Raw genomic sequence first — 13,189 nt, forward strand, 5'->3', positions numbered from 1 at the left:
AATGTCAAGAAACGCTACCATTGTATATTTCTTGACAGCGAGCGAACCTTCTTGTAGCCGGCTAGGTCGTGAAGGGCTGTTTCAGTGGATTTGCCTTTACTATATGCATGCTGCTGCCGCAACAGGCGATCTCCAGGGATCTTTGCCCTTAGATATGTTTCTATCAACCTCTCCAAGAGTCTTCAACATAAAGGATTACAGACTAATTGGACGAACATCTTTCGCCTTCGTGTGGTAGGCTTTTCCGGCTTTCGGAATGATAATGACCTTGGTGTCGAGGAGTTACAAACAGAATGACGAGATAAGTATACCCCCATCCTATGGTGGAGGGTAAAAAAATATGTGGCCTGATTTACGTACCCAAGTGAGCTGAACCACAAAGGCAGTTGCTTGAAGAACATTACCGTTATAAATATAAATTGTTCATTTATTTATTTAATTATGTTTAAAAATTTACAAAATAAATGCAACATTGTATTGTTATTAATTATAAATTTAATGTTTTATCCTTAAATACAAGTGTTTCTAGTCTCTAAATTATAAAATTATATTCATATTCTCAATTTGTTATAATTTAAAAATATAAATATGTATTATGGTTGTATGCTATTCCAAAGACGACATCATTCAATCAAGCGGAGAGGAAAACCTCAAGGCAAAAGTCTTGATTTTCGAAACCTGGCGAAAATATTGAAAAATGTCGTAACTGGAAACTACACAGAATTTTGTTTTTGTAAAAATGATAAATAAATAAATCTCAATATGTTTAACTAAACTTAAACGAGAAACAAACAAAAAATGTAAAACAAATAGAAGAAATCGCATGCATTAAAAAAATAATAATAATAAAAAAGAAGTGTCAAATTTAACGAAACATAGAGTGTTGGATTCCGGCGTTATGCTTTGCTTTGAAGTTTAATTACCTAAAACTAATTTTGTAGTCATTACAATTAAATATAATAATGTATATCATTTACACATACATCGTTTTATGGTTTCTGTTTAACGTTCTATGAAATTAAAACAAAAATAATTTCACTCGGGAAGGAGGAATAGAGGAATTCTAGCGAAAAGTAAACTTGTTTATCTTCGAGTCAGCTGGTGCACCAAGAAAAACCTCTACGCGTGTCTCTCTCACAGTTGGGGAGACAAGCTTAGAACGTCCATTAGAATTTATTGTAGAATTTGTAAATTATTCGACAGTGTTGTTTCTCCTTTTTCTATTCAATAAAACTACGGTATCATATTGGGTTCCTGGGCAGCTCCTGTTGAGTATTTGGGCTTACAGACACAACCACTCTCCACCAGAACATAGTCCTGACCAGTCAGTGTAACCGGTCCGAGGGGTATGACCAAAAACAAATAAGGCACATAAGTTTGTGTACATTCGCCTCTGACCACATCACACTCCGAAGACCTGCAAAGATGAGTTAAGATATAGATTAATTTATATTCTAAATGCATATATACTTATGTCAGAAGAAGTTAAGATAACAGTTACGTAAGCTCTACTTACTCGCATACTTCGAAGACGACCTGCTGTAATAAATCAGGGAATTTTTGTACAATTGTAACCGGTTGACCTGACGTCAAGCTAACGCCATACATGGGAGCTGTGGTATTGTAACGTGTCTTGCATAAACGAGCCGGCGTACTTCTGCATTGGTCAACCTGTTGAGTTTGCTTCAAGGAACGTCCTATGAAAATTAAAAAAAAAAAAATAAAAACATTATTCGATAGCAACAGAGGTTGTAATGTTGTTGTGATTAACAATAAGAACGTTTATAGCTAATCTGAGTAAGAACACGAAGACGTTAAGAACCCGAGTGTAGATCTAAAGCTGCCATTACGCTACAGAGATGTCAAAAATAATTTCAAAAAGAGCAGCCCTGAGATTGTACACATCGCGTAATACGTACGAAAAATGTAATATGACAAATGGACAAGTCTTATGAATACAGAAAGTGACAGCTCATATGACATGTCTGATCGTGCTATTGGAGCTATCACCTTAGGGCAGGGATGCTAATTTGGATTTGGTGCTTTGCCGTTTATTTTGATTATTTTTTTGGTCTCGAAAATACCATCCAAGCAAGGAATTTGATAATTTCATGATTGCAAAAAGCGACAGACTTACAAACGGCACAGAAAGGATAAACCGACATAGCTAAGCCGTATCAGAACAAATTTCTGAATAAAATCATACATTTTATTACAGGCACAGTAGTGATACAGGTTTTGTTTCTGTAATAAATTTCATATAAATGTTTCCTTTTTGTAAGGTTTTGAATTGCTTCAACATGTTTCAATAAAAAGCAATGTAGGGCTACAAGCTCCCTTACGTAAAATTGATGCGACATGCCCTATACAGCATGCGGGGAAGATTATGAGACGTTGGAGCATTTCCTATGGCATTGCCCGGTATTCGCGTCTAACAGATACCAGCACTTAGTTGGGGACACAATGCCAGACATGAGCCAACTTAGGGGCGTGCCAGGGAAAAAAAGTAAGGATTTTGTAAGTAGCACGGAATTCCTAACAAGCCGATTACTGACTTGGGTGTATGTCCATAGTGGCATGGGGCGGATAAATATCCACACCCTCTTTTCAACTTAACCTAACTTCTATTTTGAAGTCAACAATTCAAACCCTGCGTTGCATACTACAATAGTTTCATGCTAAGACCCGAAATAATCAATTAGATTCTTAAAAAAGCACCCCAGCAATACATCGATTTACGTCTTGGTTCCAAAAACTCGCGACGCAAATTGAAATTCAAAAACGCATGCGTTAAAACATCAATTTCATTTTAATCTTATATATAAAAATCAATTTGTGTTTGTTTGTAGGTTTGTTTGTTTGTATGTTTGTGTGTTCCTTATAGACTCAGAAACGGCTGAACCGATTTTCTTGAAATTTTCACAGATGGTGCTTAATGACCCCGTGGTGAAAATAAGCTACTACATTTTTTGATATCTGAAGAGGTGGCGGACCCTCCCCTTACCCTAATTTTCAGAAACGCCAGATCTCGGAGATGGGTGGTGCGTTTTAAGCGAAATTTTGTGTGCTCTCATATAGTACCCTAACAATAAAAATTTGGTATCCAAATTTCGGATGGGGTACCTAGGGGAGCTGCCCCACCCCCAAAACCTACCAAACATATATTTAGAACAATCACGACTATATGGGACTCAAATGAAAGGTATTTAGGATAAGAAAACGTGCCAGGGGGACCACCCCAGCCCCCAAAACACCCCTAAATCTTTGGAACTCAAATGAAAGGTATTTGCGAGTTAAATACGAATCTGATATCCAAATGTGGGATCACGTTTCTGGGGTCCACCCCTTTCTCAAAACACCGGCCAAACAGGACTTATATACTGACCATGGGAATATGGGGCTTAAATAAAAGGTATTTGAATGCAGAATACGAATCTGATATCCAAATATGGGACCAAGTGTTTGGGGGGCCGCCTCTCCCCAAAAACTTCCCCAAGGGGACAAATTTACGACCATAGCAATATGGGGCTCCAATGAAAGGTCTTTGGGAGTAAAGAACGAATCTGATATCAATATTTGGGAAAAGTGTCTATGGGGCCACCCCGACCCCACAACACCACCCAAATAGTAAGTATTTTCTGACTATTGTAATATGAGGCTAAAATAAGAGGGTTTTTAAAGTTTAACACGAATCCGATATATTGGGTTGCCCAAAAAGTAATTGCGGATTTTTCATATTGTCGGCGTTGACAAATTTTTTCACTGCTTGTGACTCTGTAATTGCATTCTTTCTTCTGTCAGTTATCAGCTGTTACTGTTAGCTTGTTTTAGAAAAAAGTTTAAAAAAAGTATATTTGATTAAAGTTCATTCTAAGTTTTATTAAAAATGCATTTACTTTCTTTTAAAAATCTGCAATTACTTTTTGGGCAACCCAATATATTTTCAAGGCCAACTCACTGAGTGGCCGCCCATCCCCCAAAACACCCCCCAAGCCGGTCATGTTTGCCGACTATGAAAATATGAAATTTTGAGGGCAACGGCAATATGGGGTTCAAATAAATGATATATAGATATGAGAATAGAGCACGTTGATGATATATTTTCAGGGCTTAGAATTTGGGGGACCACCCCACTCACCAAAACACCCCTAAATCGGGCATATTTACCGACCATGTCAATGTGGGGCTTAAATAAAAGGTATTGGGGGGTAGAGCAAAAAATTAGACCCATTTTCGGGACCAATTTTCTGGGGGTCTACCCCTTTCCCAAAATACCCCACAAACAACAATTTTTTAGTGACCATCACAATACGGGGCTCTAATAAAGGTATTGGGGAGTAGAATACGAATTTGATATCCTAATGTAGGACCATATATTTAGGGCATCACCCTTTCCCCAAAACACCCCCAAAGGGAAAAAATTTTTTGACCATGCCAATATGTGGCTCAAATGACAGGTATTTGAGATTAGAAAACGAATTTGATAACCTATTTTAGGGCCATGTGTTTGAGGGACGCCTCATCCTGTAAACTCCTCTTAAGCCAATGGCAATATGGAGTTTAAATAAATGGTATTTGAGAGAAGAGCACGATGCTTTTTTTTTGTCAGGGCCAAGTATCTGGGGAACCACCTCTCCCCCGAAAACGCCACTAAATCAGACATCATGAGAATATCGGGCAGAAATGAAGTATTTTAAGAATGTAGTACACCTTACATCCAAACTTAAATTCGTAGACCAATAAAGATCACATGGGATTCAGATAAAGGCACTTATATTGTTAAACTGTTAGTCAAGCGATATACTATTTTCGTAGCATGGTATTTTACTAAAAGATATTTAATTGTCGAAAATAAATATTCCAAGGAAACTTTTGTTCCATATAAAGTAAAATAAGGCTCAGCGAAGCGGGCTCGGGTCAGCTAGTCTACATATATAAATCTAAATAAGTAATCCAATAACAGGAAGATATTTTTTTGCAGATATTTTCCATTCCTCTAAAGGTTTGATATTTAATGATTTATTGTCCACACAACAAGATAATTATCTTATAATTAGGTTACAATAAATAAAAAGCGGAACAAAACAGTGTTTAAAAATAAAAAGTGAAGTGATTTTTTAAGCAATGAAATATCAGTTAACTATGAGAAAAATTTAATTTGCCGTTTTTTAAATGTAATCCTGTTGCTGATGCATTGAATATCGTGTGGTAGATTATTCCAAAGACGTATGTTGCTAATATATAATTGTCGTTCAGACATAAGACTCCGTCTTCTAAAAGGTATTAACTTTCTCCCTCTATCAGATGGGCAAATCTCAATCTCTCAAACAAATATCTGGGTTTCTGTTCCACAATAACCTTATGTAAAAATATTATTGATCTGGTATTTAGAAGATTGTTGAGACAAGTCCAAATAGAGAATCTACATATTGCGAAACATGCTGACTCCTTATTGAAACCATACACATATCGGACTAAAGCTACATTCAATTTGCGGAGGCTCGAAGAATTACAATTCGAAAAAAGTTCAGAATTAGGAATGTTTTCGCCAGAAGAATTCGGATATTCAGGGGTGTAAAAGAAGTCTGCATGGCTGCAAAGTTAGCATGATCGGACCAGGTCAATGAACTGTTGCAAATCACGCCTAAATTCTTCGCACTTGATACAATATCAATCCTCTGACCATTAACGTAAATATCCGGTTGCCGCATGTTGAAATTCTTATTTTTGTGAACAACCAAACATTTGGACTTACTTGGATTTAAAAACAAACCATTTGCAGTCACCCAGTCATAAACGTGACGTAGGTCCGCGTTAAGTTTACTTACGCAGTCGTCTACATTGTCCACAAAGTCGCTTTGAAAAATCTACACGTCATCAGCATACATCGTAATCTGACCGTGTGCTAGTTCACGAGGCAAGTTGTTCGCATATAATGAAAAAAGAAGTGGACCTCAAATCGAGCCTTGGGGAACCCCCTTAGGTACGAACAAGGAGATAGATAATATATTCCCCGCGCAAACAGACTGCCGTCTATCGCTCAGATACGACATAATCAGACTCGTTGCCGTTGATGTGGAGTTAAAAAAATTCCGTAGTTTCATGCACAAATACAGATGATCAACCGTGTCAAAGCTTTGGAGTGATGCAAAAGAACCAGAAAGCCAATTTTGTTCTCATCAATGTCATTTCTAATCGATTGAGTCACTTCAACAAATGCAGTGCGGACTGTCTTTCTCACAACAGGGACTCTTGGTGAAGATATGCCGACATCTGTCCATTAAGGATTTTTTCGAAAACCTTAGAGCGGTAGCATAGAATTGATATCGGCCGATAATCAACGTTGGATTTGGGAATGGGAATAATCTTTACATGCTTCCAAATAATAGGATACACACTGGAGCTCAAAATTGTATTAAACAGGTACGTAAAGTACGGTAGGAGATATGGAAGTAACATTCGTACAAATCTCGGCATTTGACTTAACACGGACAAAAATCTCATAAAATTCCTCATGGCTAACACATCTAAACTCACAAGGACTCCGGGCAACAAAAACGAAAGACGGCCAATCATCATCACTTTAAAATTGCGTGTCCGTTTATATATAGGGTATGCTTACGAAGGTCCTGTTGAGTTTATCTGGGTCCCCATGGTATCGAGTGTTTGACTAGGGTTTACCCACTCCGATTTCATGTATCACCTTCCACTTACTCTTCGAGCCCACTGCGCAATGAAATCTTGAAGAATAATACTCCATTTTAGCCGCATTAATAAAACCGTTAACTTTCCTCCTGAGTTCTTCTTTCAGCTCTGGATACTTGAAACGCTTCCATCTACTGTAAGCCGAAGCTCTTTTAATCCGTATTGGAACTGTTGCATCATTGAGACGTAAAATGTTATCCGTCATTAAAGCCGTCTGCTGATCGAGAGTTAAAAGTGTAAATATGTCATCCCAGTTCACCTGGTAGACCACACCAACTAAATGTTCATAATTCAAATTACCGTGGTCAATGTCCTCCTCTTCCTCCCGCAAATAAAAATCGTAGGCGAAATAAATCAGACCATGCTTAGAGAAACATGGAACAGAAATCTGATCATACAATGATATCTTCAAAGAATTATTGACAAAGAATAAATCTAAGAGTGTATTGACGGTTGACGTGAAATGTGTGGGGTTTGTATTATTGGTGACGAATAGGCCAAGTGTCAACATAGCATCAGTCAGCGTTGAATCTATAAGTATGTTTGAGTAAAGTCGCCAGTGATTAAAACATCAGTATAACTCAGTGTTACGGACTCCAGTACAACCTGAAGCCCGTGTATGTCAATCGTATTATACAGACGGTAGATACAACCAACTAAAACTTTCTCACGATCTGAAGATAGTTCAACAAACACGTATTCTATCTGGCCCCCGAATTCAGACTTTAAACGAATTCTAGCTTTCACGTTTCTTCAGACATAAATGGCAACACCGCCTCCGCGTCTTCCCCTGTCAGATCTGAACACAGTATAACCATTTAAGTTGACGAGACCGTCAGCTATGGAAGGACTAAACAATGTTTCTAAACAAGGGATTTATCTTAAAATCTCCAACCGCATTACATCCCGTGGCCCGAACGTTGTGAAGTTGCCCTTTTTCAAAATTATCCAACCACCTACTGCTGGCACTGTACACTATTGCCGTGAAGGGCAAAAATAAAACCCAAAAAAAGTGCAAGTTTGTTTGTTTGCCATGAAGTGGTAACGCCATTTGCCAACCTATCAAAACACTACTGGAAAAAGTGCAAGTGCACTTATAGTAAAGATTTGTGCACGCAAATGTATAAATAATTGGTTTTAATTTTATGTTACCATTCACAGACGTACATCTACGTTTGCAAGTGGCCACACTTTTTGTACCAAATATATTTTGGCAATCCTAACAAAAGAAGTTCTACATAAGGGTGGGTATTCTATTCTGCTTTAGGAATAGCCGCGGAAATTGTTATTGTGTCCATATTTTCATGTGGAGGTGGCGATCCTCCACTCCAAAGGACCGATCGCTGCGGGAACAGTGTGACCATTGGTTATTTGAAGGTGCCAAAACCCCGCCTTTACGTATCGAGCATCATAGGCAGCTAAGCTTTTCATGGAATTGGAGTTCAATGTTCCAGCCTGTGTGGTGCTCACAGTTATCCCATGCTAGAAAATTTTAAATTGTTACACGAGCGATTTTTGACAACAATCAAATGTTTTTGTTTCCATGCCAAAACATGATTCTTTTTCTGCACTTATTGTATTCTCTATTTAATATATTTTATCACAAATAAATAAAGAAAAACGAACCATTGACACCAATAAAACAAACAAAAACCAGTAAGGAAAGGCAAAAGTCGGGCGGTGCCGACTTTATGAGACCCTACACCTACCCTATAAGTACAAAGTGGGAGCTACATCTAATTCTAAACCAATTTTGATGGATCTCGGCGGATGTTTTCAGATGGGTTATTAAACAACCCGTACCAAGTTTCGAGCAAAGCAAATATGTTCAAACTGTAATAACTACTGTTGACAATGACAAAATTATTGCAAATTACCCAAAAACCCGACAAATACATATAGGGGAGCTACATCTAAATCTGAACCGATTTTGACCAAACTTCTTAGATATTGTGGTAGGCATCGAGGAAAGCGTTGTGCACAATTTTGGCAAGATTGTTCAATAAATGCGCTTGCAGTGCGTCTAGAAGTGAAAATCGGTCGATGCACATATATGACAGCCTTATCTAAATCTAAGAGTCTATACGCCAATAAAAATGAATGTGCCAAATTTAAAGACTATCGGAATAACATTGCGACCTGTAGTTTGTACACAAATAAACATGGGCACTAAGTTATAATACCCTTTACGGCAGTAGTGGTGTAGGGTATGAAATTTTTGTTATACAGTTTGCAAGTCAAACATGTGGCAACAGGGTATTTTTGACATTGTTTTGGTTTTCATTGATTAGGCTTTATTGAAAAAACTTGCTTAAATAATTTTATTTTTATTTTATGTGAAGAGGACATATAGTATATGCGTTTTAAGTGACATTTGAGCAAGATATGTCAACTTAAACGATTGCAATTCAAAACCGGCAATTTTTTATTAAAAAATTGGAAAAACCTCTCGAGTTCTAAAAATGCAAATCCCAAATTTCCTATTTGGGGTTTTTATGCTTTTTACTTCATATGTCCCCACCCCTAACAAATTTTCGAAGTGCCGAGGAGGCCAATTTTAGGGGCCTGCCAAAAAGCTCCCAGACAACCTCGCCAGCACTTTAGCTCTAACCATTCCAAATTTCAAAGAAATAACTCTACTGGTTCTCACACGGCATATTTTTTAATAGTTTTTTCTCCCACTGTACGGCGTTAACCGAGACGGCGTAAATCGAGGCATTACCGTACATCCAACTGTGGACATCATGTCGGGTTATGGGTTATCGTTAACCGATCGCCACAATATTTCATATCTTGCTTATTGCGATCGAACGGAAAAAATGGCGGTATGCGTTTCAAAAAAAAAAAAAAAAAAAAACAAAAATTGTTTTTGGGAGACTTTAATATACATGCATATGTATGTAAACATAAATATTCCAATCGATCTACATTAATAAGAAATATTACAATATTAAGGGCCGATAGTTCAGCTTATTTGAGAGTTATAATCTTTTCGACTAACAGACGGACTTTAAATGATATGGCAATCAGAACTATACAGTGGGTTTTTACCAAGATTGTACATAATTTTGGGATATAACTGGCTTTTAAGTCCGCCTCTTCAGCTTGTCCTGAAATCGATATAGTTGAATTATCTTACTGTAAATCAGTTTTGATCGATTTTCAATTTTTTAAATGATCTCTATCATTGGTTAGTATTCATGCTTAGACGATTTTCGCGGTCGTCACCTCCATTTATTGTCTTCAGTGAGCCTGGCAATAAAAAATAGTTTTTATAATACGTTATATAACGCGGTAGTGAATGTAATTTTTCCCAATACTGTACTTCCAGTACTGAACCAATTCCCCTTCATCAAGATTTTTTTATATTTCCTGGACAATGAAGGAACATCGTCGACTATCCACAGTGTTGTGCAAAACAAAAGCAACGCAAAATAATCCTAAAATTCGATTAATGGATTCGATATGCATACAATGTGTTATAACCATTTACCTGACGTACTATAAGCCCTAAAAGCCATATTTGAAATCGGGATTTTAGACCAGTACTTTTATATAAATGAGGTTTTTTGTCAATAATGGTATACTTTCACGTGCGGGAAACAAAAATATCTAATTGAATTTAATGTCAATTGCACCATTTTCCAACTTGATTTTACATCTAAAAGGCATAGATTATATTTAGCGCATAATTACTGACGCAGATAACACATTTCCGTTTGGTTTACCGCTTCATACAAGTATTTATGTAAGAGAACATCATATCCTTTATTGTATTCATTGAAATGTTAAAGTAAGAGTTTTGTATCCAGCGGCAGAGTTGGCTAGTGGAAAATTTGTAATCACTTGCCTTATACGAGCTCTTAATTGAATTTGGAAACACGTTTCGAATAATTTTTATGTTAACATTTCCAAGATTAGGCCCAGTCAAGGTAAGCATTTGCAATACTTTGCGTCGTTTAAAGTATTTCTCTTTAAAAGGTTGGCCGCTGTTTATTCAGATTGGCAAAAACTACATTAAAATGTTGTTAAAAAATATAGGAGACACAAGTTAAAACCATTATATTGGAGTTTCCTTACATGAAAATAATCCAACAAAAGCTGGGATGAGGGCCATCTTATAAAAACCAAATAAATTTCGTTTTATTAATAAATATCTTAATTTCTCAAAATTTTCTGTTACATTTGAATGCTTGGAGCGTAAAGACTATAACCATAAATCAAATTTTAAAATATTTAAATATGACATCGATCTTTCGAAAATTCATATTTTTCTTTGTTTTTTTTCTCTTGCCAATAAGTTTGTTGTCTGCAGTGTATCTGTCGTAGTTTTTGACTGTAGGTCTTCTGTTGAGCATAGTTTTATAATTACCTATCCCCAGCATGATATCTATTTTTATATTGCAATAGGACATTTTGTGAACGTACAATTACTTCTTCTCGGATAAATTGTTATATCGTCTGTCTCCTACTTGAATGTGCGGGTATAATGTTTTGTGTTTGCTTTAAGGCCTGGTTATGCTCTCGTAAACATACCGTAAATGTTGGAAAATGTGTCAGCTGTTTTGTTTTGCTTTATGAAAACGCATGCGAACGATTACCGAACGTCTGTCGACCATAAACGAAAAGTAGAATTCAGTAAAAACAAAATTTTACGTTCCGTTTTCGTGTCAGGTGATAAAATTTGAAGTTTGAAGAAATTTCAAAACCAAAAACAAATTGTTTAGAAAACTGATTTTCTTCTATTCTATTTTCTTCTTCTCTGTGGCATTTATTACAATTTATTGTTAACTAGCTGGGCCCGGGCCCGATCCGCTGCGCCTTCTTTTACTTTATATGAAACAAAATTTTCCTTTGAATATTTATTTTCGACAATTAAAGAGCTTTTAGTGAAATTTCATGCTACGAAAATAGTATATAGCTTGACTAACAGTTTAACAATATAAGTGCCTCCATCGGATATTTATTGGTCTACGAATTTAAGTTTGGATGTAAGGTGTACTCCATTCTTAAAAGACTTTATTTCTGCCCGATATTCTCATGATGTCTGATTTAGGAGTGTTTTCGGATTGAGGTGGTCCCCCAGACACTTGGCCCTGAAAAAATATCAGCATCGTGCTCTTCTCTCAAATACCATTTATTTAAACCCCATATTGTCATTGGTTTAAGGGGAATTTACAGGATGAGGCGTCGCCCAAACACATGGCCCCAAAATTAGTTATCAAATTCGTTTTCTAATCTCAAATACCTTTCATTTAAACCACATATTGGCATGGTCGAAAAAAGTTTACCCTTTGGGGGTGATTTGGAGAATTCCAAATACCATTATTTGAGCCCCATATTGCAATGGTCAGTAAAAAATTGTTGTTTGTGGGTCCCGAAAGTGGGTATCAATTTCGTGCTCTACTCCTCAATACCTTTCATTTAAGCCCAACATTGTCATGGTCGGTAAATATGCTCGATTTAGGGGTGTTTTGGGGAGTGCGTTTTCTAATCTTAAATACCATTCATTTAAACCCCTTATTGCAAAAGCCAGAAAATATGTTCGGTTTGGGGTATGGGCCCTAAAAACTATGAATATTGAGCTATTTGGGGGTTGTTATGGTGGTGGGACGTCACCTAGACAGTTGGTCCTGAATGTTGATATCAAATTCATGGTCTACTCCCAAATACCTTTCATTTGAGCCCAAATTTTTCATAGTCGGCAAACATGACCGTTTTGGTGACTTGGCCCTGAAAATATATATCAGATTCGTAAACTCTGAGCTCTAATTTGTTTGGTGTTCATCGTCATTATGAGAAGCTCAGCTGAGAGCTACCGGGCACAAGTTGCGATGAGTTAAAGGCTTTGTATACGGAGTATCTGCTATTTAAGTCGAAGACAATCGGCGGTATCGAAGGTGTTTGCTTAAATACTGAGTGCCTGGGGTACTCGATGAGACAAGGCGATCTTTTGGCGTCTTTTAATAACCAATGGCCATAACGATCGCGCGGTGATCGATGACCGGAACGAGCTTGAAGAGAATCGCCACCTCCACATACAAATGTGGCTACATCATCAACACCAAGTGATTTCGAAAACTGTAAATCCCTTCCCAGAATTTATTTTGCGTCTATCGTTATGGCATATTGCGCTCCCTAAAATGTTGTGTGAGTCGCAGTATTGTCCCAATCCAGTCCATGTCTCCTGAAATCCTACTCAGTCTGCCCTCCGCATCCATAGTGTCAGGGCGGTGACTGTCGATCCATCTCCTCGTTGTTAAATGCCCTCTCAATATTCGAGAAGGCCGTCATTGCGTACCCCTTCAGTTGGAGAGACGTCTCAACTTCAACAATAACTGCGTGGAGGGCCGTTTTCTCCAACCTGCCCTTGAGTTATGCCTGAAGTTCTTCGGCGTCAGATTTCTCTCACCTTCAAGTCTTTTTTTGTTAAATTTTTTTTGTTTGCATTGTCAAATGCTACGTTTGGTTATAAGAATAATTG

The 13,189-nt window shown here is 37.2% G+C and overlaps 1 protein-coding gene across 2 annotated transcripts in view; it reads right to left on the reverse strand.

Moving 5' to 3' along the window:
* Positions 1-820: 820 nt before the first annotated feature.
* The window catches only part of LOC106091159 (uncharacterized), a 122,681-nt gene continuing 110,312 nt past the window's right edge, over positions 821-13,189 (reverse strand). For both annotated transcript variants that reach the window (XM_059361269.1, XM_059361270.1), the window contains 2 exons: positions 1,517-1,697; positions 821-1,417 (listed from right to left, as the gene is read on the reverse strand). In XM_059361269.1, the coding sequence (XP_059217252.1) occupies positions 1,234-1,417; positions 1,517-1,697 (365 nt within the window). In that variant the 3' untranslated portion in view covers positions 821-1,233. The remainder of the gene's footprint in view (positions 1,418-1,516; positions 1,698-13,189) is intronic.

Source organism: Stomoxys calcitrans, chromosome 1 (assembly GCF_963082655.1).
Source record: "Stomoxys calcitrans chromosome 1, idStoCalc2.1, whole genome shotgun sequence".
NCBI lineage: Eukaryota > Metazoa > Arthropoda > Insecta > Diptera > Muscidae > Stomoxys > Stomoxys calcitrans.